The sequence below is a fragment of the Neofelis nebulosa genome, chromosome X (assembly GCF_028018385.1).
Source record: "Neofelis nebulosa isolate mNeoNeb1 chromosome X, mNeoNeb1.pri, whole genome shotgun sequence".
Taxonomy (NCBI): Eukaryota; Metazoa; Chordata; class Mammalia; order Carnivora; family Felidae; genus Neofelis; species Neofelis nebulosa.
In genome coordinates, this window is record NC_080800.1 from 20900899 (window position 1) to 20927383 (window position 26485).

The following is a 26485-nucleotide window of genomic DNA, read 5'->3' on the forward strand; positions in this document are numbered from 1 at the left end:
AAAGAACTTTGGTTTTGGTAATTTTCTCTATCTCCTGTATTTCCATTATAATCTTTCTTCCTTTTTTGTGCTTTTGTTGGTTTAGTTTGCCCTTATTTTTCTAATTTCTTAAGGTGGAAGGTTAGGTTATGGATTTGAAATCTTTTCTGCTAATATAGATACTTAGAGCTGTGAATTTTCCGGCAAGTACTGCGTTAGTTTCATCCCATTAGTTTTGGTATATCATTCATGCCTTTGTTGTTAGGCCCCTTCACCATCAATTGACCATTGATCTGACTTCTGCTGTCACCATCACTTAGTTTTGCTTCTTCTGGAACTTCATGTAAGTGGAGCGGTACATTATGTACTCTTTGGTATCTGGCTTTTTTGCTCAACATAATGTTTTTGAGGTTCATGCATGTTGTTGCATTATCAGTAGTTCTTTCCTTTGTGTTACTGAGAAGTATTCCACACTTTATTTATCTAGTTTCCTGAAATAAGCATTTGGGTTTTCAGTGTGTAGCTATTATTAATAAGCCTGCTATGAACATTCACATCTTTTTCTGGACATGTGCTTTTGTTTTGGGGGGTAGATACCTAGGGAGGGAATTGGCTGGTTTGTATGGGAAGTGTGTGTTTAACCTGAAAAGAAACTGCTGAATTATTTTCCTAAGTAGTTATACCATGTTACACATTCCCACTAGCCATGAATGTGAGTTGTTCCACATCATCTCCAACACTTGGTATTTTTATTCTTTTAAATTTTGGCCATGTAGGCCTTTCTTAATGATTCCTTTCACTACACAGTGAATCTTTTTGAAAGAATCTTTTTGAATTATTTCACATTGATTTTAATCTAGTGATTAGTCAACAGTTTTACGTAGGGCTTAATAACTTAATGTGTGGTTCTTCATATGTAAAGCTTATATAACTGATTCTCAGTAGGGAATTTGATTAGATGTGGTTCTCTAACAGTAAAAGATGTAAAGTAATAAAGTAAAATGTTATCTCTATATATTGTTTTTCTCTGATTCTTTGTACCTGTGGCAGAAGATGTGTATTTACTCTCCCACTCCAGATTTCACATGTCTTTTAGTTCCAACCACATGCTTTAGAGCTGTTTTTTAGCCCCAGTTCTGTCTTCTCAGAAGAGAGAATCTTAAAGGCTTGCTTAAGTGGGTGAGCATGCCTGGTACCATATGCTGTGACCACAGGAGTGAGTTCACAGAGTACAAACATGGCTGCTAAGGATGGGCCTTTCTGTGGGACTAGAGGATAATCTTACAGAGAAGGAATTTGGGTAGACATCTCCAAAGGGTGGTGACTGCACTTGACTAATAATGTTCGTTGGGCTCTGTCCTGCTATAGTATGGGAGCCTTGTGATAATTGTTGTGATCCGGCCTCCTTCATTCCCCTCCACTGTTTTGTTTATTTGAGCTTTCCAGTTAGGGTTTCAGGTATATAATGGAATCATTTCAGAGTTGGAAGGGACCTTAAAGGTCATCTAAGAAATACTCTACACATAGCAGTTTATAGGTTCTTTATCATTGTTTTGTGCAGTGTTTGATCCTCAAAATAGCTAGTGCCACACAGCTAGTGTTGGTTGAGCTGGGCCAGATCCTTTCAGTTAACTTTTTATTTGACCTCTCTAGTTGCTGTAAATAAATGGGAATGTGTACCAAGATCTCTTTAATAGGTTTGCTATCATCATCTGCTGTTTTCAAAAACAGTAGGTCCCTGTTTATTATAAGATTGTTCATTTGAAAATATTGATCTTTATAAAATCAGATACCTAGTAAAGGCTGGGTTATCAAATGGCATTGACTTGCCATACTTGAAGCCAAGAGGTTTATTTTTAATTGTGAACCTTTGAAAGGGCAAGTGTGCCTGGCTTTTCTTTTCAGCCTGTTAATAGAATTAATGGAGGCTTCAGAAAAATGGTCTAATGCTTTTCCTGCTTTTTGCTGCTGTAAATTTTCATATAAGAAAACTGCTGGTTACTATTCTAAAATGTTGCTATTCTTTTACCAATTGCAGAGCAATTTACAGATAAAAGGTCCTACATAAATGCTAAGGAACATGTATATATTAATTTTTAGAAATTTCACGGCCTATTTAAATATGTGCTCCAAATTCCTGAAGGAAATTTGCTGATTTAGTATTTGGGGTTCTAGTTTTTAGTGGAAAATATTCACAGTAATTGCCACGATTCTCTGTAGTTGTAAAAGTGTTAATGGCATTTTGTTTGGGAGTACGTATGACTTAAAACAGGAGTTGTGCTGCAGTTTTGTTTTTTTTTTTTTTTCAGTAAATCCTAGAGGTCTCAGTGTTTCTTTTCAAAACAATTTCCCCAAACATGTTGCTCCCCAATCTTTTTGAAGAGAGGAGAGGAATATATATAGAAATTGATCCCTTTAAATGATATCTGCGTTTGTCAATAATGAGAGAGGGGAGATACTGGGAACGAGGCTGTTAGAAGTGGGAGAAGAGGGCGGTGTGGACTTGTTCTCAGCTTTTTCTTTGCCACCCATATGCTGTTGACCTATAGTTAGGCAAGAAAGTAGCTTTTCAAGATGCGATCATTGCATAAAGTGCCCACAAAATATTATTTTTGAAAATTGTTTTATGAAAGCTTGATTTGTCTGAAATTTCTGTTGTATGTTCATCAGGGTGGAGAACAAGAACAGATCCCTGAGCTGCCAGACCCAAACTTAGAAATGGGCATTTTGCCCAGAGAGATCCGGAAGCTGGTAGAGAGGAGAAAGCAAGTCAAACAACTAATGAAACAGCAAGATTTAAATCCAGACCTGGTTCTTCAGGTATATCTTTTCATTGAGAGACATCTGAGTGACAGTCTCCGCTTTTAGAATTTGATTATCTAGTAGTGTTTTACAGATGATGCTGCGGGCAATTCATGGGCTTATTTTAAGTTTGTGGGCAGGAAACACATTCACAGACACTAGAATGCCTCAGAATGGAAGACACCTCTATCTGCAAAGCCCTATCTGGACCAAACCCTTCTTACTTCTGGGAGCTTTGGAGTCTGTGTTTGCTTGCTTCCAGAAGGTCAGGGAATCATGCTTCTGGGAGGATGGGCTGAGTGTGTTAAGAGTTCTTTTTTTTCCTGGACATGGAGGGTTACTCCTTGTCATTGGTGGTCTAGAAAGAGATCTAATGTAATTATTAAGCATCTGCAAATATTGTTGTTTGTCTTTTGTCCTTGTGTGCCTACAGTATGACATTCGACAGAAGGCTTTGAAGCTCACAGCAAATAGTATGTATGGCTGCCTGGGATTTTCCTACAGCAGATTTTACGCCAAACCACTGGCTGCTTTGGTGACCTACAAAGGAAGGGAGGTAAATGGTGTCACATTCATAGCTCTAAAGATGAGAGTGTTTTTAACTATACGTGTTACAGCATGGGAGAGCCAAGTTTGTTACCTAGTTACACAGCTCCACATGCCCCTTTCTTGGGACAGATTCAAGACAGATTTGTAAGTATGGATCCGTTCATTCATCCATTGACAGTATTTATTGAGCGTCTACTCTGTACCAGACATTATGAAGGGGGTAGAGTGTTGAGCAAGACGTAAAAGGTTCCCCTGCATCATGCAGGTCACATTCTATCTAGAGCAGAGGTATAGAGTGGCATGCAGTGGGGCCTTGGGATGGGGAGAGGGTAGTTTGGGAAAATAGACTTGTAAATACATGAATAAACAAACATAAAAAATAAGAGGATATGGTAGAACTAAAGTTGTGCTGGTAATTAAAACAGGGTGATGGGCTAGTTTGATGTTAAGATGGCTGGTTTAAATTGGTCAGGGAAGGGGCGCCTGGGTGGCTCAGTCGGTTCAGCGGCCGACTTCGGCTCAGGTCACGATCTCGCGGTCCGTGAGTTCGAGCCCCGCTTCGGGCTCTGTGCTGACAGCTCAGAGCCTGGAGCCCGTTTCAGATTCTGTGTCTCCCTCTCTCTGACCCTCCCCAGTTCACGCTCTGTCTCTCTCTGTCTCAAAAATAAACGTTAAAAAAAAAAAAAATTAAAAAAAAAATAAATTGGTCAGGGAAGGCTTCTTTAGGAGGTAACAGGAATGAGAGCAAAGTGACATCAGGAAGCAAGTTTGCCTGTGTATTAGGTTGGAGTACAGGGGAAAGGAAGAGATGAAGGAGAATGTCTCCATGTCAGCCCTATAGCTGGTTAGCTTATGGAGCCATTTACTAGGATGGAGAAATCTGCATGAGAGAAACAAACCCCAAGAAAGTCTTAACAGTAGAGAACAGGGAGGGTGGGAGATGGGCTAGATGGGTGATGGGCATTAAGGAGGACACTTGTTGTGATGAGCCCTGGATGTTGTAGGTAAGTGATGAATCACTGAATTCTTTTTTTTTAATGTTTATTTCTGAGACAGAGAGAGACAGAGCATGAGTGGGGTAGGGCAGAGAGAGAGAGGGAGACACAGAATCAGAAGCAGGCTCCAGGCCCTGAGCTGTCAGCACAGAGCCCGACGCGGGGCTCGAACTCACGGACCGCGAGATCATGACCTAAGCTGAAGTCAGTCGCCCACCTGACTGAGCCACCCAGGTGCCCCTGATGAATCACTGAATTCTACTCTGCAAACCAATATTGCACTGTATGTTAACTAACTAAAATTTAAATAAGTATGTATATATGTACATATATACGTATGTACGTATAAAAGAGAAATCTGGGAGAGAGGGATTAAGAGTACTCTTTTGGCTTTGAGATTTGTAATAGATCTCTAGGCATGTTAAGTAGGCAGTTGGATATAGAAGTCCACAATTCCAGGAATAGATGAGGAGTGGAGTTAGGGATTGAGAGTTACTGGCTTTAGAAAGATGAGCCAGATATGAAACAGATTTGAGATACTGTCACTTTGTGACAATATAAGCTTCACTTGCTTTAGCCCCACCTGTGTGGGTTTTTCTTAATTTGTAAAGGAATAGTTATGTTAAATATTAAATTCCCTTTCACTCCCGTAAGCTATTTATTCCTGCCAGTGGATTTGAGACTACTCAATCTTAAGGAGGTAGTTCGTGGTTATGAGTGGAATGCTCAGGGATGGCAAAACTATGGCTCATGGGCTAAATTCAGTCTGCCATCTATTTTTGCAAGTAAAGTTTTATTGGAACACAGCCACAGTTATTTGTTTATGTTTTGTTTGTGGCTGTTTTTTGCATTACAGTAGCAGAATTGAGTAGTCACGGTGGAGACTTGCATGGTCTGCAAAGCTTAAAATATTTGCCATCTGGCCCTTTTCAGAAAACAGATTTCCTGATCCCTGCTTTAGAGTCTAGACCAGCACTGTCCGGTAAATCTTGAGATGATGAAAATTTTCTCCATCTGCAGTTTATAATACAATAGGCCACTAGCCCATGTGGCTAGTGAGCATTTGATATCAGGCTAGCGTCGACTTGCTGAGGAGCTGGATTTTGAGTTTTATTTAATTATAATTAAAATAAATTTAATTATCCACATGTGAGTAGTGGCTCCTGTATTAGTCAGCGGAGATCTTGCTGGCATGAAACAAATAGGATGTTCAGAGGTGCTCCGGTGTTGACACCCATATCTCATAGACTTGGCTCAGGGCACAGTGAGGAAGGGCAAAACATGTATTAAACACCAGCAATATATGAGAAGCTTCCAGATGAATTATTTCTCTAAAATCCCACAAGAATCCATTGGTATGGCTAATAACATTCCCATTTTGCAGATGAGGAAGCTAAGACTCAGAGGCGAAGCGTAACAAGTGATTCTTTTGAATTGGGATCCATATTTTCCTGATTATAAGGCTTTTACTACAGTAGTATTATCTACCCCATCTCATGGTGTCTTTCATGACTGTGCTTCTGTTTATATTCTCTTACTCCTCAAAGGACATCTTTTTTGCTACTCATCTCAAGACACAGGCCCTTTTTACATGGGAAGATACAGGCATTTCAGGAGCTAGTTGAAGTGAGGGAAGGATGTTTTCAGTTTCTTAGGCTAAGTTTACTTGAATATTATTTAAATTTTATTTCTGTGTATATATCCAGTGGCTTCTGATAGAATACCATCTTATTTTTGTATTAGGAAATGCACTCACTTTGCCCCAACTGGGTGATAATACATGGGTTGACTATTGAGATTGGATCAAGGTTACTCTTAAGTTTCTCACGAGAGGCAATAGTTGACAATTTACTCCCTTGGAGAGTGCCTCTTGCTGTTGGGAAATCCCTGTTGTTACATTTTCTGCATTGGCTCAGAAATCCACAAGCTTAAAAGGGCACTGTTGATAATGATAAGCCCCAAATTTGTCCAGTGATCTCCCCCACTCCCCTAATCCATTGTACTTTAAGGGCAATATTTTTGTTTAGCTTGATCTTTAATAGGGTATTTAAACTCATTTTTAATTTTGCTGTTGTATAAAATATAGCAGTAACAAATCTTTATAAACTATTAAAAAAAACCTCTGCTCTCTCCACTAAGAAACAAAACGTTTCAGACACATCTAGAAATAATTGTATGTGATTTAAATTCTTGGTTTCTACTTTCCCCTTGTCTCTTTCCCCTTTGCTCCTTCCCACAAATAAAAAAATATAACAACTACGGAAAGTCGGCCTTGAAAGTAATGGGAGGTTAATGAGAAATAATAATTACACGGTTGCTCCCTGGAAATCTTATTCTAGAAGAAGATTCAAAGCCACCTACAGAAATTATTTACTGAAATAAAACTGATTGTTAAAGTATTGGTGATAATTATTAGCACTGGTGGATGGAAATATTCTCTGTGGTAATCATTCTTGGGTTTACTAGCATTTTGCATATATACTATTAGGCCTTTGTGATTTCAAACGTTTCTTGATTTTTTTTAATGTTTTATTTATTTTTGAGACAGAGAAAGACAGAGCATGAATGGGGGAGGGTCAGAGAGAGAGGGAGACAAAGAATCGGAAGCAGGCTCCAGGCTCTGAGCTGTCAGCACAGAGCCCGACGCGGGGCTCGAACTCACGGACTGTGAGATCATGACCTGAGCCAAAGTTGGACACTTAACTGACTGAGCCACCCAGGTGCCCCAAACGTTTCTTGATTATTAAAGAGGTAGGAGAGGTAAAGTGTACAATGAGAGTCAGTTGGCTGAAATTTTGGAATACCTTTATGACTTATCACACTTGTCTTTTTTGTAAGGATATGGAGTGGACAAAACAGTACAATAACTTCAAGATCTTAGAAGTTGTTTGCTTCTCAAGTCCTTGTAGGATAAATTAGATTAAGGTTCAAGTGGAAATGAATAAGGAAACCTGGTAGCATGTCATCTAAAAGATTAGGAAATTTTGCATTTGAATATGGATTAATATACAGTCTGGGGAGACTGTAAGCCCCTCTCCCTTCTTGTTTTTAGGTCTATTTTGTGTGTGCTTAGTTTTGTTGGAATCATGCAGGTTTGGCTCTGGTGACCTAATAATTTCTGTAATCAAATGTGTTACGGCTGCTAGAGTACTCAGGGTAATTACTAATTGTACTTTTATAAACAAGTTTATAATAAAAATGCTAATAGTTATGTCAAATGGACATCAATATTGTCTTTTCCCAGGTGTGATCTTTCACACTTAAACTCTTCTATAATTTTTAATTGCTCAGTGGTAGAGGAATTAGTTAATGGTTAAAAAAATTGTATGAGGGACCTCATAGCGTGCAAGTTATTTGAAAATAATGAAGTCAGTGTTTTCAGAGAAGTAAACTAAGTGGAAACTTAGTTTATAGCACTCAAAAGTGAATCAGTATAAATATCACCTACATTTGTATTTGTTCTCAATGTATGTGTAGAGAGACATAAAAGAAAGATACTGGGCAAGTTGATAGCACTGAGTGGACATAGATTTTAAACCAGCCAAGACAACGGTTGTCAAGAGGCTGGTGTGGTAATTGAAGTGACTGTTCACTAGATGGCGATAGACACCCTGAGATCATTAATCAATTAAGAGTTTTTATTCTGTGAACAATAGTGAAGGCCATTTAGTGACACAAATCTGTCCACATTTCAACTTTGATTAATTTTGAAACTGTTAAAGGCTAACAATGGACCAAAGGATTGTAAGAGTCTAACCTATTTTAAAATAATGATGTCTAACCTATTTTAAAATAATGATGTTTTTTGAATTCCAAGTTTTTATTGATAAGAACAATCATCGAATGTATCATAGCAAGCAAATTCTTCTATCACATAGCTAAATTCATACATCTGGCCATGAGGCTACACTACATGTCTCAGTCACAGTATCCGGCTAATCCAAAGAGAGTTGAAATGATTTTGATACATAATTTTGCTTCTTTGGGTTTTTGGGTTTTTTTTTTTAAAAGGGATTTTAAACTTACTCTATACTTATAAGCACATTCATTGTGTAATCCTTAGTGTACTGGTAATATTTGTCTTTATGGAATAATTAGTACTTGCTGATGTTGGTATTGTTTTATTTCTGCACTCTGTTATTTCTGTGTTCTTGATAAAACGATTTGTGGTCTGGATTTCTGGTTGCATTTTAAAGTGAACATATGCTCTCATGTTTGGGCATAGATCCTGTGTGTTTTCACTTTCTCACCCGGTAGGCTGACATGAGTCCTTGCTACCCGGTTGTAGTTGCCTAGCTTTCACTGGCGTTTGGACCTGAAATTTGTGCATTTAGAACATGTATCCAGGTCATTGCACGACAACACGCTCTGGGCAAGCCTTCCTGAGAGTCTTTTGGTGATGTGGTAGCGCCTGTCAGCAGCCCTTTGGAATGGCCTTCGGGCCTTCGGGCCTTCAGGCTGTCGCCTCTATTGGTGTCCATGGAGAAGGAGAACGAATGGAGAATCTCATAATTAAGTGCTAAGGGAGACTCATCTTTATCTAGAAAGAAGCAAAAATTTCACTTTTCCGATCTTTTTTCTTAAAGAGTGTAGTTTTCTAAAAAATTGAAAGCAGTAAAATATTATAGAGACATTTGAAGACTGGCTCTTTCCCGCCCTCTCTCATTCTTTTCTCTTCTTCAGAGGTAACTGCTTTCTAAGGGTTTTTATCCTTTTTGCCCATGGTTTTTTGCTTTTACAACCAACGTTTATACCAGTGGTGCATTAAAAGTTTTCACCATTTATGTGTCATGCTATACATCATTGTTTTGCAGCTTACCCCCCAAAGCAAGTAGAGGGAAAAAAGTGGGGGAAAACCCCTAGTCTATTTTCCACTTTTTAAGTATATCCATATTGATGCATTTTTAGACTTGATTTATTCTTGTTACCTCTTGTATAATATTTCAGTAAATAAATATAGCCCAGTGTATTTTTTGTTGTCCCACTGTCTGTGTTTTCAGGTTTCCAAGTTGTCCCTTTAGTTTTTTTTCCTTTATAAACGGTGCTGTGGTACAGTGCCCCATAGGCATGAGTGTCTCTACTGTATTACCAAGAGTGAAATCTGCACAGCCACAAGCACTATGTGACCTGTGACCTTTGATTAAATGATAACCGTCATTTAATTTATCACAGCAAGCTAATTCTTTCACATAGCTAAATTCATATCTGTGTCCGGAGGATCATAAAACCTGACCCACTCAGTCACAGTATCTGAGGTTAATTTAAAGAAAACTGGAAATGATTTTGAAATACAGTTTTGTCTCTTTGAATTTGTTGTTTCTTTTTCTATCGAGGGATTTTCAACTCACTACACACTTAAAATCTTTAGTGTTCCACATCCTTGTCAGAACTTGTTATTTTCTAAATTTTTAGTTTTTGCCAGATGAGTGTGAAATGGCATCTCATTGTGATTTTAATTTGCATTTCCCCGAGTATTAAAGTTGAGCGTCTTTCCATTTGTTTTAACTCTTCACTTTTCTCCTCCGAACTGCCCATGTGTGTATATGCCCTCTTTCTTTGGGTCGTAGGTCTCATGCTGTTTCTTGTTAGGAATTCAAAGGCTAGTCCTTGTTTGGTCGTATGTGTTGCAAATATCTTTTCAACTGTGGCTTGTCCTTTACCTTTATTCATGGTCTTTGAATGTGTACAAGTTTGTATTTTTATTTTAATGCCAAATAATCTGATTCATTCCCCCCTGTATACTATGTTTATTTTTCCCTAAGAAATCTTTTCCCTCCTGCAATGACATAGACATTCTCCCTTAATTTCTTTTCTTACTTAGATCTTACATCCTTCTGGAAATTATTTTTAGGGATGCTGTAAGTTAGGGATCTAATTGTATTTGTTTGCTTCCTTATGGAGTTGTTTCTGTTCCTCTATTCCAGGGATCAACAAACCATGACCCATGGGCTGACTTTGATCCATTGCCTGTTTTTTGTAAATAAAACTTTATTGGGCCTCCATTTGTGTTAGGCTACAGCAGCAGAGGTGATAGCACAGAAACTAAATGACCCGCAGGGCTTAAAATACGTACTTTCTGGTCCTTTACAGAAAAAAACTTGTGATTTCTGGTCTCACGGAGAGTCACGAATAATAGGAAAGTCACTCTCCTATGTAACACCCTCCGTCATAGTAGGTGAAGAGAGAGGCAGTTATACTGTAAAGGAGGTTATACTGAAGGAAGGAAGGAAGGAAGGAAGGAAGGAAGGAAGGAAGGAAGGAAGGAAGGAAGGAAGGAAGGAAAATGATCTTTTGTACACATGAAAATTTAGAGTTTGAAGTTCTCCTTTGCTTAGATGGTCATATGAGAACTTCAGTCAACCAAAGGAGAACTCAGGGTAGGTCTGTGAGTCCTCTGAGATTGTGTGCAACATTTTGTGTGTCTGTGCACATGTGTACGTTTTGGGGGGGGGGGCAAGAGTACATCGTATCGAAGAGTTCTCGGAGGGGAACTTGATGCCCAAAGGACGAAGAACTGTTGGTTCTCAGAATTTCCTTTCTGCCTTCTCCTTCTGTAGGTTAAAGGGAAACTTTTGCCTTAAAAATGTATGCTTTTGTCACCTAAGACATGGCAGTGTGAAGAATTGTCTTGCCAGACCAGACCCATGGCAACTGTGTGTGTGGTAGGAGGGGAGAGTTCTACTTCTGTCTCCACAATTTTAATAGCCACCGTTTAATAATACTACTTTTAACTTCAGCTGACCTCCTGACATTTTGATTTTTTTTTTTAATAGAAGAGAATTTCTTTGAGGGCTGAGGTGAAGGTCTAATGTGTTTTGGCAGAGTATATTTGATGTTAAAAGGAAGCAATATCCTTTTTCATTGATCACAGATTCCTTATCACTTTTGAAGTTGTTTACATAATAAGATTCTAAGTCAGAAACTTTTTATTCCCTTTTTATTGTATTTCAGAGGTGCTTGGGTTCTACATCCTTAGCAGTTCTTCAAAACTGATAACACTATTCAGCATTATTAATTCACGCCTACTAATTCAGAATCTGTGGCGATTCACATGAAATGAATTGAAATTCTTCATAGTACAAGTTAATAGTTATTTTGGAGCCTAGGTTCTTTTCATATTCCTTTAAATTCTGTAGAAACACCTCTTTCTAGTAAAGTAAGTGGCATCTTAACTGCAGATCATTTATAATGATGAACTTTTATGAGTTAACATCAACACTTGCTTGTTCATTTCTCTATATCCTTTCTGAAAATCGATGACAGTAGTGATGGTAAATGGAAGAATAAGAAGCACTAGGGGGTGCTTGCATGGCTCAGTTGGTTAAGTTGTCTGACTCTTGATTTCACGTCAGGTCGTCATCTCGGGGTCATGAGATTGAGCCCTGTGTCAGTCTCTGTGCTAAGCGTGGAGCCTGCTTGAGATTCTCTCTCTCCCCCTCCCTCTGCCCCCTCCCCGGCTCACATGCTCTCTCTGTTTAAAGAAATAAAAAAACAATAGGAAGCGCTAATTTGGAAGTACCCATGGAAGACTGGTCTAAATTATTGATAACTTAGGGATTCGGTAATTTGAGAGAAATGCAGTGACAGAAGATTTGAAGTATATGGAATGATTCATGCTTTATTAACACGGTGTTGTATTTATACAGATAAATAAGTGGGTTACATTTAGGCCTGGTTTGAATTTATATACCTGAAAACACTGTCATAATATTTCTTTCAAAATAGCCAAAACTTGAGATTTTTTAAAAAATTACTTTTTTTAACATTTATTTATTTTTGAGAGTGAGAGCGAGCACAAGTGGAGGAGGAGCAGAGAGAGCAAGACAGTGGATCAGAAGTAGGCTCTGCGCTGTGCACACAGAGCTGGATGTGGGGCCAATCTCACAAGCCGTGAGATCATGACCTGAGCCGAAATCAGGAGTTGGCCGCTTCATCAACTGAGCCACCCAAGGCTCCCCTAGACTTTTTTTTTTAATCTGAATATAGTTGACACACAATGTTACATTAGTTTCTGGTGTACAACATAGTGATTCAACAAGTTAATGTGTTAGGCTCTGCTCACCACAGTTGGAGCTAGTCGCCATCTGTCACCATACAGTAAGTCACGGGAATAACAGGTACAGCATAGGGAATACAGTCAATGGTATTGTAATAGTGTTGTATGATGATCGATGGTAGCAAAACCTTAGAATTTTTTTTTTTTTTGCAAGAGTTTAGACTTTTAAAAATAAGTTGAGACTGTCCATATCCTTCTTTCTGTTGGAAACTAGCACCTCCGAGAGGTCTGGACACCCACTTGTATGTGCTCTTATGGTTTTGAACATTCAAAATTATGTGTATCTTTAGGAGGACACAAAGTGGTTGGTGTTAGAGGTAGCTGGGCAGAGGGAGCTGAATGATGTCAAGACCTGCCTGTGAAATGGGCTGGGATATGTGAGCGTGAGAGGAGAAAGCTTCAACAAGGAGATAGCAATGGACTTTCTTCTTTATCCCATTTATATTTCCTGAGGTTTTGGGATGGTTGCCTCATCTTTGTCCTTTTTAGAGTTTTTATTTTATTTTATTATTTTATTTTATTATTTTGTTTTGTTTTATTTTATTTTGATTTTGATAGATAGATTGGGGGGGGGGGGAGAGAGCAAGAGGGATAGAGGATCCAAAGTGGGCTCTGTGCAGCCAGCAGAGAGCCCGATATGGGGCTCAAACTCAGGAACCGTGAGGTCATGACCTGAGCTAAAGTTGGATGCTCTACCGACTGAGCCACCCAGGTGCCCCCTGCCTCACGTTTGTCTTGTACAAGCTGTGGAGAATACAACAGCCTCTTTGTGCTGATTACACAAGTCTTTGTCAAGAAGGAGCACCCTGCACCCTCCTACACACATTACACCACTAGGTGCCAGTAGTAGTAACAGGTGGTCCTGGGGCTGTGTGGACTGGCCTTTCCTGAGGTCTTTCAAAATCTCAGTACTAACCTTAAAAGTGCCGGGATTTATTTTTTTAAGGAAGGTTGAATTTCTTTAGTCTCAATATAAGTTGATGGCCATTTTAAAACCCACACACTGGATGTTTTACTATTAGATTTCAAAATGGGTCTACATGAATTAGTAAGAACACTTAAAGATTTTATTAACAAACAAAACAAAAGCCTGTAGTCTCATGTTGTTTCTATATTCTCCAGTCTCCACTTCCCTTCATGTTGTGAGGGATCACTCTCTGTATGTTTTGATGTTCCGCTTAGTACCTAACCCTGCGCCTGCAAAGTGAGTGCTAGTTGGCTTTAACTCTGGGATCACACTGGCCTTGTAGTTTCTGCACTTACAGATGAGTGCATGTGGAGGAGATGCATTTTTAAAAATAGGATCTTGATATTTAAGCCTATTTTGAGTTTATACGAATGGGTTGGATACTCAGAACAGGAAAAAGGATACTTGGTACATTTTTACTAGGCATTCTTATTTGAGAAGACAGGGATGGTATTTTCATCTATTAAATTTTACCTGTTTAATTACTAAGCCACTGGGGATGTGGCTAAGGATGAGCAGATAAATGCTATGAGACTGACATCGTGTCAGCTTTGCTGAGCTCTGCTGAGACAGAGTCTCATTACTCTAACTTGACTCACATAAACGAGTCCTGGAAATCTCCTCCTTTCTTCCCTAACCCTCACCAGAAATAGTGACTTACTCTTAACCCAAACTCAGTCCTTTTTCTACATATGTGAACATTTTATATAAACCTGCTTTGGTATATGTTTCTTTTTCACAAGTCATGTGTTATTTGACAGGTGTTCTCAAGCTCCTTGCTTTGGCACTGAACCAAGATGACAGAGCAGTAATGATTTTGAAAGTGCCATTCCTTCCTTGTTAAGAGACGAAAAGTGTGAAGTTATTAACTACTATTCACCAGTGGCCCAGAAATTGGCGTAAGATTTAATTGTCTGGTTCTTCAGTCAGTCTGTATCGGTAATTTCCTGGATAATACTACTCTTTTTTTCAACGTTTATTTTATTTTTGAGAGAGAGTGCACGCCCTAATAGGGTAGTGGCAGAGAGAGAGGGAGACCCGAGAATCCAAAGCACGTTCTGTGCTGGCGGCAGAGAGCCTGATGGAGGACTTGAACTCACGAGCCACAAGATCATGACCTAAGCCGAAGTCAGACGCTCGACCAACTGAGCCACCCAGGCGTCCCTGGGTAATACTGCTCTTGAGGAAAGGGGGAAATATCATATAACTCTATTCTTTCTCCCACACCCTTTTTACCTCTCTTTTCACACATTGCATATATAGCAGGATTGAAGAGAAAGGATCACTGCTAACCAAAATACTGATCTTTTCTCTGGCTCACCCTTTCCTCATCTGGCCAGGTAATAGATTTATGGGTGATGAGGTCACACCTGGCAGTCTTGCAGGTTTCCCATCCCGCAGATGGATCAGCTGCCCCAGTGTTTGAACCTGATGGTGTACAAGATGTCACCGCACTGTCGCCTTGCCGCCTTTCCTGAGCCGTGCCGGGTACATTTATTGCTAATTGGAAGAATCTACTTTGAGCAACCCTCACTGTCTGGTGGCTAGAGCGTACTTTTCACAACAGTACAGTCAGATCCTTTACAGACCCATCCCTCTCAAATTTAAAAACAAAACAAGCTGGTTGGGTTTATTATGGCTCAGGCTTGGTAAACTAGGGAAGGCTAATCGAATTAGTGCCTTCTGTTTGTCTTTCATCACTTAAGTAGGCAGCGTGAGCCTGCGTCAATTTGCTGTATTGGAAGCACTGTGTCAAATTATGGGGAGCTGGGTTTGGTAAGTTGTGGGAGTTTTGGAAGGCAGGGAGAAGAATGGCTTTATGTATGTGTTTGTGTGGAGAAGCTGTCTGTTTTAAGCCAGGGATTCCAAGCCCTGTGGGTCACCGTTTTAGGGATCTTGTACCTACTTTGAAATTTTGTGCCAGCGTCAGGTTGTACGCCTGTCCTTGCTTCCTTTTTGTTATTAATTTTTTGGTTAAAGAACGAAATGAAATAGAAAGTTACCGAAGTAAGTCTCCACTTGCATTGTGAAAGGAGCAACAAAACATAAAAGATATCCACAGATGGGTTATGTGTGGTGTTTGGGATTACTGATTCCTTTTTACACATTTGGGTTTAGATTTCTATGACCTATTTTTATTGGCTTTATTGTTTCACGTTGAACCAAAATTTGTGGCTAAATTTTGAGACTGGGGATGAGATTTTTTTGCCTTAGGGCTAGGAGTTGAGTGGCATGGGAACGGAGCAGGAGTAAGGTTTTGGTCATAATCTGGAGTGTCAGACATTTGGCTGTGTTTATTTCAGGGGCTTTTCGCCCCTGCCGACTTAACCACAGACTGCGTTTTCAGCCCTGTGCAGGAGGGTGGTGTGTCTTCTGCCGGCAGGGAGGAGGAGGGTTGAGGAGGGAGCACTGGGGGGGGTGGGGGGGGGAGGAATAAGCTCATGGGCTATTAATAATGTGCATTGTTCTTAAGGCCACATGTAATATTTCTGTGCACCGGCCAGCAGGTTAGGGTGTGTGTTCTATTTAAGTTGAACTGCATGGCATGGTGCGATAGACAGCTGATCATTTTGTTACAGGGAAAATTCGTGTGTTTCTTTCTTAATGGTGTCCTGAGGGGGCAGGAAAAATAACTTGCTTGTGGCTGATTGGCTTAGAGTGGGTGAATATATTTAATTCAATTACTGATTCTTGCCTCATAGCCAGAAATTCTTCAAGTAATATTTGCTGAGTGTGTACAATGGAAGAAATGGAGACAAATGACATTGCTTTTGACCTGCAGGCTTGAGACGAAAGCCTTAGGTAACAATTCCAGTAAAATTAGAGCTAGAGCTTGGACGGCCAAACTCGTGATTCCTTACTAGTAAACAAGAGAAAAGGTCTTCTGTGGTAGCAGAAGCCGTGCAGAGGAGCTAGAGTATGTGCTGGAGACACCCTGGACTGGAAGCCAGGGGTGCGACGTCCACCCCCCTGCTTGTTGGCTTCGTGTGGCTTTGAGCAAGTCAGTTATTCTGAGCTTCTGTTTTTTTACTTGTCAGAGGGTGCCAGATGATGATGGTTCCTGCCACATGCTACAGTTACAAAGCACCTTAACAATACACCGTTTTTTCTCATAACAGCCCAGAGGAAGGCGCCAAGCCCCTACAGGTGTTGGGCCTGGTGCCAGTGTGGTGGGGGACACGGTGATAAATTTAAGTATTCAAGGACCTTGTCTTCATGGAGTTTTCAGTCTGGCGGACGAGAGCCATTAAGCAAACAGTCACATGAATAGTCGTGCCATTCTAGAAGAAAGTAAGTGCTAACAAAAGGAATGCAAATTTCTGAGTGCTGGTAATAAAGGTTCTCTGCAGAGTCCAAGCGCCTGGACTGAAGAAGAAGAATCCGGGGTTTCCTGAGCCTACGGTACTGGAACTGAGACCTGAAAAGTGTGTGGTGGTGTTAATCAGCTAAAAGGATTGTCGGGATAAGCATTCTAGGGTGCAGAACTGAGGGAAGGCTGCTGTAGCCAGAGTGTAGAAAGGGAGGGGAGAGTGATGGGAGGGGAGGTTGGAGATGTGGCAGGAGTCCTACCTTGCAGGCCATGTTGAGCAAGGGGGAGGCATTAGCAGGTCCTGTGTGCAGATGGAGGGATTGGCTCCCATTTGCATTTTGAGAAGATCCCTGGTGCTGAATGAGTTGGAGTGTTTGGAATAGATGAGAGAAACGAGTTAGTGAGCTCTTATTGAAGTATTCCAAGCAAGTGATGGCGGTTGCTTGGTTGGTGTGATGGCTGACAAGGGAGGGGGAAAGATCCAGACATGACAGAGATGTGAAAGAAAAAAAATGAGCAAAGCCTGGTGGTAGATTGCATGTAGGGCTTCGGATGGGGGAAGCGTCAAGGACAGCTCTGGGACAGCTCCTACTCCTGCCCGGCTGACTTGAGCAGGCACATGGATGGGTTGTCTCTCCCTGAGGTGACGAGCACTGGAAAAGGATTGGCTTTGGGGTGGGGAGAGGGAAAGATGAGCGGTTTGAATTTGGACATGTTACTTTCTTTTTTTTTTTTTTTTTTTTTTTCAACGTTTTTTATTTATTTTTGGGACAGAGAGAGACAGAGCATGAACGGGGGAGGGGCAGAGAGAGAGGGAGACACAGAATCAGAAACAGGCTCCAGGCTCCGAGCCATCAGCCCAGAGCCTGACGCGGGGCTCGAACTCACGGACCGCGAGATCGTGACCTGGCTGAAGTCGGACGCTTAACCGACTGCGCCACCCAGGCGCCCCTGGACATGTTACTTTCGAGGTAGCAGGTTATAAATGTGGGAGCCATTGGTGTGTTGAGGTAAATTCAGCCATGGCATGGATGAGATTACTTTGGAAGAGGAGAGAAAGAGAAGTGGGCATAGGGCTCAGTGTTCTGGGATTCCCACCGTGGAGTGGCTTGGAGGAGGTGGATGGACTTAAACAGCTGACCGTAGAAGAGCCACCAGAGAAGGAGAAAAGGAGGAACGTGTGATGTCCTGGAAGCCAGCAAAGAGCTTTTCAGGGAGGTGGTGGATGACTGTTGCAAAGAGACTGACAGTAGTTTTGAAAATTTTCCATTGCACTTTGGGACATGGAGGTGATTATGGACTCAGCCGGTGCCTTTGAATGCAGTGATGGTGGTGAGCGGAATTGCTGCAGGTAGAGATTGTAATTCTCCCCAGTTTATGGATGAGGGATTTAAGGCACAGAGAAGTAACTTGTGAAACAGCTTAACTACGTTGCAGCTCTGGAATCCAGGCCCAGGCCTGGGGGCCTCGTGCTCCCTCCTCTTACCCTTCGCTCTGCCACCTGCAGCCCACTAGGGTTCCAGGTAAGTCCCAGGCGAGTGCAACTCAGATCTGCTTCTCCCCGAGCTAGGGACCCACTGACTGCTTATTTAACCTCCCCAAGCCCCCACTTCCTCATTTTTAGCAATAGTAACTAACCAATGAAGGAAGATTAAGTGAGATAATTTTTGTCAGTGACTTGATATAGTGTTTGATATGTAAGAAGCATTAAGTAAATGTTGGCTAAAAAGTAAACACCGTAAGCTGGCCTGCCTGCCCTCTCTTCACAGCCTCTCTTACCCCCCTTCTACATTTTTCTCTTGCTTGAATGCTCAACAGTCTAGTCTACTAAGGCCCATTTGTATGCTGTTGGCCAAATTCTCTTCTAATTTGTGTTTCAGCTTTTTCATATCTTCTGTTTTTTGGGCCTTTGTCCACCTGCATCACTAATTTCTGTGCTGTCTTCCTCAAAACTCACTCTCCCTGAACTATTTAACCTGACCTTCCTCACTCTTTAACTTAGTGTTGTTAGTTTATATTTATTTATTCTTAATGAGTTTGATAAGTTTGTTCACTCAGTTGTACAAAATGGGTTCGGGGCCCAGAGTGTTTACTTCATGTCCTCAAACAATATCTAGTAGTGGCACAAAGTGACAAGCACCAGGTATTTTTATAACATTTCTGAAATAGTTGTCTTCTTGTCCCAGTCCTGAGACCCAGTTATTAGTAATTCCTGCCAGCCTCACCTCCAAAATACTCAGCCCAGACCACTGTCCTCTCTGGCCAGGATCCCTGCAGCAGCCTCCCTTTGGTGGCTCCCTTGTCCTCTTGCCCCCTCGGATCCGTTCTCCACATAGCAGCTTCTCTCTATTTTTAAAGTGTGATTGCAGCGTGTTGCTTCCAGTGGCTTCCCCTCTTGGTTCACCTTGGCCTCCACGGTCCTGTGTGGTTCGCCGCACTTCTCCAGTTGTCTTTTGTGCTGTCGACTTGCTGCCTTCCCCTTCCCCACTTTTGCTCACTCCCACGGGCCACCACTTTCAGTTCCGCACTCACATTCAGTTCTGTCCGTCCACAGGGCCCTTGTGCATCTGGGCCCTCTGCCTGGAATGTTCCTCCTCAGGCTTGGCGCAGGGTTGCATGTTTGTCTCACTTCAGGCCTCAGCTTATATTCCACCTCATTGGTGAGGCCTTCCTGACTCCTCTACCTAAATAGGTACGTCCACCCCACTTCCAGCTTTCATTTTTAAATTAAGTTTTTTCCCATTATTTTTTATAGAGTAAAATAACATATTTGTGTGGCCATCTCCCAGAACATGTTAAGATTTTTTTTTAAATAAAAGAAAGCCTTACAGGTAGTGTCCTCTGTTCCCTTCCCCAGTCTCCTTCCCTCTCCAGAGGCAGCTACTATTGTCAAGTTGATACGTCTGTTTCCTTTTTGTATGCTTTTGTTACTCTTGAATGTGCCCATTTAATTTATGTAAATGATGCGTCATATTTTTGTTGGCACCTTGAGTTTTTTTCTCTCACCATTATATTTTTGAACTCTATCTGTGTTGATACATATAGATCGGAAAATACACTTGAACTGCTCTATAGTATTCCATCATATGAATGTTTGGCAGTTTACTTTCCCATTTTTCTAGTAGATGGTCTTTTAGGTTGTTGTCGGTATTTCACTATTATGAAAAGTAGACATTCCCATACCTGTCTCTTTGTATATGTGCGAATGTCCCCTGTCATGTTCTTTTCTTAGCACCATTTTGTTCCATTTTGGCACTCATCATTTTGCATTTATTAACATGTTTTTGTGTTTTTATTCATCGTCTTTACTAGACCGTGAACTCTGTTAGGGCAGGGAGTTTGTTTTACTCAGCTATATACACACAGCACCTAGCTCAGACGTTGGCACCTAGTAGGTACTTGGTTGATACTTGGTGCATTTACTCAGCTACCTGCTTTCCGTATGTCTTGTTTACTGGGTCCCTTTGGTGTTTGAACTTTAGCTTCCAGATGACTGAAGAAAGGTGAACACTGATGGAACGAGCTGCCAAATCCTGTGGGCAGTGAGTGCAGGTGATTAGGTAAATCTGGCAAGGAGAGAACCTGAAGAGAAGCAAAGTTCAAAAGCAAGTTTAAAGTTTACAGCCAGTTTGGATTAAATGCTTTTTTAAGTTTGCAATTTGGAGATGAAAGATGGCATGGAGCTACACGGGCCGGTTTTGGTTAAAGGAGCTGGATTGATCACTTAGGGTCTCCTTCCACATCTGTAGCCTCGTTTATTATTACAGAATTGTGGAGGGCCGAGGGGATTTTGGTATTTGTTTTCTAAAATCATTTTTACTTCAAAATTAGAAAATGAACTGTCCATCTGTTATTTATTTTTTGGAGTGGGACTTGTGGTAGACACAGGAAAACGTGGCCATGCGTAAAGAGACACAAGAGGAAATCTATTGATCTTTGAGGCACAATTATTTAAATCAGTTTTTAAAAATACTCTTCTTGGGGCACCTGGCTGGCTCAGTCGGAAGACGTGTGACTCTTGATCTAGTGGTTGTGGGTTCAAGCCCCACGTTGGCTATACAGATTACTAAAAAAAAAAAAAATAAATAAATAAAATAAAATAAAATAAAATTGAACTTAGAAAAAAAAACAACCTCATTTTTACTAGGTTCTACTAAATCAGCCTATGTATTCTGTGCTTTGTTAGTTTTTTTTTAAACTCTTAAATGTTTGCTTATCATCACAGACTTCAGATTGAAGTATTTGATGCCTGCATACTGGATTCACCTGTAGGGCAGGAAGACCAGCTCATGGGAACGAACAGATTTCCCTGCACTCCTGTGCGGTTCTTGAAATGGAGATGGCCTGCTGTGGTCATGTCTGGGCCCTGGTTTCCAGTACAGGGCATGTTGTTCTGTCCTCCAGGAGCTGTTGCAGACCATAAATTGAATCACTGTAAATGATTTTTGGAGATATTTAGCAGAGGGAAAAATACAGCTGTAGTTAAGTCTCGTGTGGATGCCTCCTGATTTATTCTTCAGTTTAGAGTATGTTGGTTCCCCTCCCCCACTCAGTACATTGTGACACATGTTCCTGGCCCTTAGGTGGGTAACAGTTACTGTGAATTTCCAGAGAGAATGAGGATCTGCTCTCTTTCCCCTCTGTATGTAAATAGTACATAATTAGACACATATCTGTATCGGTAATAATAATAACAGTTAAGGTGCATTAAACATTTAATGCTCGCCAGACACCATTCTAAGCACTTTATCCTAACAGCAAAACCCTACTACAAGATATAAGCCAAACAAACAAACAAAAAGCCTTTTTCCACTTGTGTAAAATGTAACAGTCATATTACTGTGAGGTTCATGAAAAAATGTTTTTCAATTTGTTTTCTAGTTGCTACGTGTGTGTGGCAGGTGGCATGGAGGAGAAAATGTGTTCATTGATGAGATGTATAGAAATGTACTGAACTGAGAAAATCTAAATGGTCATGAGCTAGTGATTTCCTAACATCCCGTCTGCTCCTCATCCACCCCCTCAATAAAAGCTTCAGCCCGTTCCTATAAATAGGGGCTGGGTCGGGGGTGGGGCCAGTCCTCAGTCTTGAGTTTGATCTGAATTTGCCTGACTGTGAGGCAAGTTAGCGTGGGCTTTTATGCTCTGGTCTCCATTTTATAGATGAGAGGACTGATGCGGGGAGATGTCAGTAGCTTGCCCAAGGTCACAGGGCTAGTGGATCACAGAGCCATAATTCAGATCCAGGCAGCCTGAGCCCCCGGTACACTGCCCCCGGTGTACATTGCCTGCGTGTGGTTTTGTTTTTTGCGAGTTTGTTTATGCAACAGGCATCATGAGGTGGGAGAAAATCGTGTTCTGTCTTCACAGTGCTTGGAGCCATTTTTGTTTGAAAGGCTGTATGCCGATGAACAGGTTATCAGTCTGAATAGGTTAGTATTTGCTGCCACTGTAGATTTTCCATCCACGTGGACAACTCCTTTTACTTCCACAGTCTTGTGACACCAACCGTGAGGGAAATTGGTCCTAATTAACGTGGCCCTAGGAATGAAATTTTTAACGAAGAGGGCCGGATGAGGAAGGCAGAATGGAAAGACAGGGATGAGGGAGGGGGAATACTTGGTTCTGGTGTGTTTTGTGGCAGAAATGGTGTTGGTGCCGTCCACCACAGCTGAAACTGAGATGGTTCTGGAGTACCTCTTTGTGCAGCTTATCTGTGGCGCTTACCGCCTGTGACAGTGGCGAAGGTCATAGAGTGTTTGCTGTAAGCGGATTCGACAGATTGATCCAGAAAAATGCGTTCAGTAATCTTTGCTTGACGAGCAGAACCTAGCAGTTGTTGAAAACAAATGAAGGGGATAAAAACTCCCCTGACTTTTATTTACCAATCAGATCGCATAGGAAAAAAATAGCCTATTTTTAGACCGAGGCTCCAATTATGCTAAGCCTTGAGGATAATGAAACAGTCTGACACAAAAGAGTGTGGTGACGCAAGTTTGTGTGGTGAAATTCCAAGACATTCACTGACTTTTTAGCATTCTGCACAGCGAATATGAAGCTCCTGAAGTGTTTGTTGCCCGGAAACAGTGCTTTATTTATTTATTTTTTTACATGCAGTGTAATGAAGTGAACCTGTGTCGTAATTTGTTTCTTGCATGGAAAAGGGGGAATGAGCACACATCAGCCATCCCTGTGTCCTGTCTCTGACATCTTGTGTGTCCGTCGTATTTACTGAAGCCACCCAATCATGCTATTGCTAATGCTGCATATCGCCTTGAGTTTGATCTGAATCTGCCCCCAGGTTAAGACCTGTTTGAGTCACTCTAATTTTGCCACATGTTCTATAACCATGAGGGTTTCCAGGTTTTCAGTTAATTTTATGTTTCAGATTTAGCAGAATTGGGAGGCTTTTTCCTTCTGCTCTTTCTTCATTCCATGACAGAATTACCGTTAGCTTTTTGCTCCTGTTCTTTCTTAATCACGTCAGGTGACATCTTGCCTTGGAACAAATTAGTTGGGAGATTTAAGTGAGCCGCATGCTGGCACAGGGCTTCCTTCATTGGCTGCATGGATGGAAGTTGGCGGCTGGTGCTTTCGTCTCATGGTGCCTTTCTACTTACACGTTTGGTAATGGGCTTCCGGATTTTCCTTCTGCTGCTTGTAATTGCCTTCTGGTAAATGAAGCCGGGGTGCTCAGTGCTCGGTGCTTCCTTCCAAGGCACCTTGTTTTCCTATTCCCTGAATCCTGTTATGGCTTGGGTCCTAAGGAATCTCCTGGAGTCAGGAGCTCTGCCGTCTTCCACTTAGTCTCAGAGTTTTCGTTTTGAAAGCAGTCGCCGGAAGAACTGAGGGAAGGCAGCAGGAAAGACCTGTCGAACCCAAGAAGCCTAAGTTGCGAAGTTGGTGGCTTATGAAGGGCTTTGGTGAAGTGGAGAGGGAATGAGTTGTGGAGTAGATTAGAGAGCTTCTCATGAGATTCAGCCTGAAGTGCCGCATTGGTGTGGCCGGGTGCAGTACCAGAAAGCATAAGGTAGCAGTCCCATGATTGATAAGGAGGGCCTGGTCAGACGAGCTAGGAAGCGGGAGCTGGGAAACGTCTCTGGCTGGATGTCTGCTATCCATACGCAGTACTTACTCTATTTCATTTAATCTCCCGCAACCCTGCGGGTAGGGGATATTCTCTCTTTTTACAAATGAGGAAAAAGTCTCAAAGGGATTGAGAAAATTGCCAGGGTCTCCTTACTTACGAGTGGCTCAAATGAATGTGGCCACTTACAGGTGTCCTACTCTTCTGAAATACGGGAAACACAGACACCAACAGTATTTATCTGCCTATACTTGGTAAGTAAAACATAGCTTTTTTTGTTACTAGACTTCACTAGAGAGCTCTTTCTTTACACTGTAGATGGGTTCAATTCAGTTCGGTTGTCTGGCCTGCTGTGTGCCAGATGCAGTGTTGTGGTCCTGAGGATACAAAATTGGTTAAGACCGTGGTTTCTGATCATAATTTGAGTTGAGAGTGGGGTAGAGGAGAAGGAAAGCCCTTGACCCACAAACAAATTTGATACCATATGATTAAGATATATTTAAAGAAAGGAGGAAATTACCTGGAGGTTAGAGAATGATGTCCGTGTCCATAGAATGATCCCTACTCTCAGTTCCTTGGATTCTTTGGTCATTGATTGCCAGGTTTTGCACAGAGAGGTTTGGGATGCTGTCTTTGTAGGGGTGAAGCCAAAGAGGAACCGTATATTATTGTCATAACTTTGAGGATCTTTCTTTTTTAGCCAGAAATCTAAATTAATGAGGGTGACAATTTTTGGGGGGGGAGGGGCTTGGTAAATGAAGAATCTTGCATTTTTATAGCCGTTAAGTTTTTTCTTTTCTTTTTAAAAACTCATTCATTCATTCATTCATTCATGCAAGTAATTTCTACCCCCAGCATAAAATTCATGACCCAGAGATGAAAATTCACGTGTTCTTCCAACTGAGCCAGCCAGGCACCCCAGGTCTTTCTCTTCCTAATTTTGAACTCTCCTCAGCTGCACATCTCCTTGCCCCCTTCTCTGACTGGAGGGCAGAGGGGTTTTTGATTCCAGCTTAGCATGTGACCATTATTCAATAAAAATGTTTTTCCATGGGACAAGAGAACTTGAAATTTTCCTGTGATTGATTCATATCGAGTTTTGGGGGGAGGGAGACAGAAGAGGATTCATTTTTGTTGGATAAAAAGCAGCCTCCTCACCTCAACAGCAATAACAAAAATTATAGATAAATCATTGTGTGTAAATCACAGCCCAAGATGAGTGAAAAAAATTGTAAAAGTTAACCTTGTTTTTTAAATTCCATCTTCTAGCCAGATGCATTCCATCTCAGCCCAGAATGCTGGTGGTACTTGTAATTCTTAACACTGTGTCTCACCTTTGATACGTGCTCCATGAAGAATAATGCAATTATGAAATAACTGTTGATAATCTCTGAGGAATCCTGGATAATAGGTGTTCCAGGATCTGCCAGACTTGAAGACCACCTCCCCTTCCTGGGAAAAAACTAATCTTCAGGTCTTTTCCATCACAGTAAGATGGGAACTGTGGGGAGGCTGTCAAGAACCAAAGATGAGTCAGAATGTTTTACGCTGTCTCATTCTGTAATGAACAGAGTATAAAGCACCACTCGAACATGGCCCTTGGCCCGATGGTGGGATTCTGTAGCACCTCATACAATTAAAGGTGGTGAATCTTTCAGTACTTTTTTTTTTCAGGGCAGAAATCGCAAAGTCATTGAAGTGTAACTCTTGTATTTGGGATGCAAATTATATATAACCATGTCAGGATTTTCTTGAGGGTTTCAGTCTAGAAGACCAAATACAGCGAGTCTTGATTCTAAAGTTTCTAAATGGTGAACTCAAGAAGATCATGGACTAGTAAGCTACACAATACAATTCTAGAAAAATTCAGCAGGTGTTTTCCAGCATTTTGTAGTGAGGGCTAAGGATTAGTATTGGTTCACCAAGAACAGGTAGCGTTGTTAGTTTTGTTTTTCCTTTTAGATTTAATACTGGGTGGAACCACATGAAAGTACTAATTTTGAAAATCACAAGTAGTTGAGTGTCAACAGTTTCATATGCTTTATTCTAAGAGTTGTTACTACATTTTTTCCTGATAATAAAATTATTGTATGTCCATTGGAGCATATTTAGAAACTATAGGAAAATAAAATTTACTCATAATTCAACAATGTATGTTTAGGCATGTTTTTCCATCTGCCTATGTGATGTTCACAAGAATATTATTTTTAAAAAATATAATTTAGATTATAGCTCATTTTTGTGGAGTATCTGGCTGTTTATGTTGAACCTGTCATAAGCATATCCCTGTAATTAAATATTTCTAGAAACTGAATTTTTACTGTTAAGATTTCAGCAAGTATATGTCACATAATTTATTTATCCATAGCCCTATTTTAAGACATTTGTGTTATTTTTAGTATTTTACTATTATAAATAGTGCTGTAGTAAACATCTACATGAATCTTGGTCCACATCTTTGGTAATTTCTTTAGGATAAATTGTCACAAGTGGAATTTCTGGGTTAAAGAGTATGCACTCTTAAAACTCATTTCCAAGTTGCTTACAATAAAGTATGTACTCTTTTATGCTTCCAGAGCAGTGGCCCTGAGAGCCTATCTTACTATAACACCACCACATTGGCTTTTACTTCTAAAACCAACAGAAGAAACAGGGTAGGCCGATTTTGGTTTTCCATCTTTCATAGGTTTTACTAAATAAGATCACATAATTTGATTTTATCAAAGGACCTGAAAATGTT

The 26485-nt window shown here is 40.9% G+C and overlaps 1 protein-coding gene across 2 annotated transcripts in view; it reads left to right on the forward strand.

Annotated features, from left to right (window-relative positions):
* POLA1 (DNA polymerase alpha 1, catalytic subunit) overlaps window positions 1-26485 on the forward strand; it is a 306942-nt gene that overhangs the window by 56099 nt on the left and 224358 nt on the right. For both annotated transcript variants that reach the window (XM_058713648.1, XM_058713647.1), the window contains exons 25-26: window positions 2650-2799; window positions 3215-3337. In XM_058713648.1, the coding sequence (XP_058569631.1) occupies window positions 2650-2799; window positions 3215-3337 (273 nt within the window). The remainder of the gene's footprint in view (window positions 1-2649; window positions 2800-3214; window positions 3338-26485) is intronic.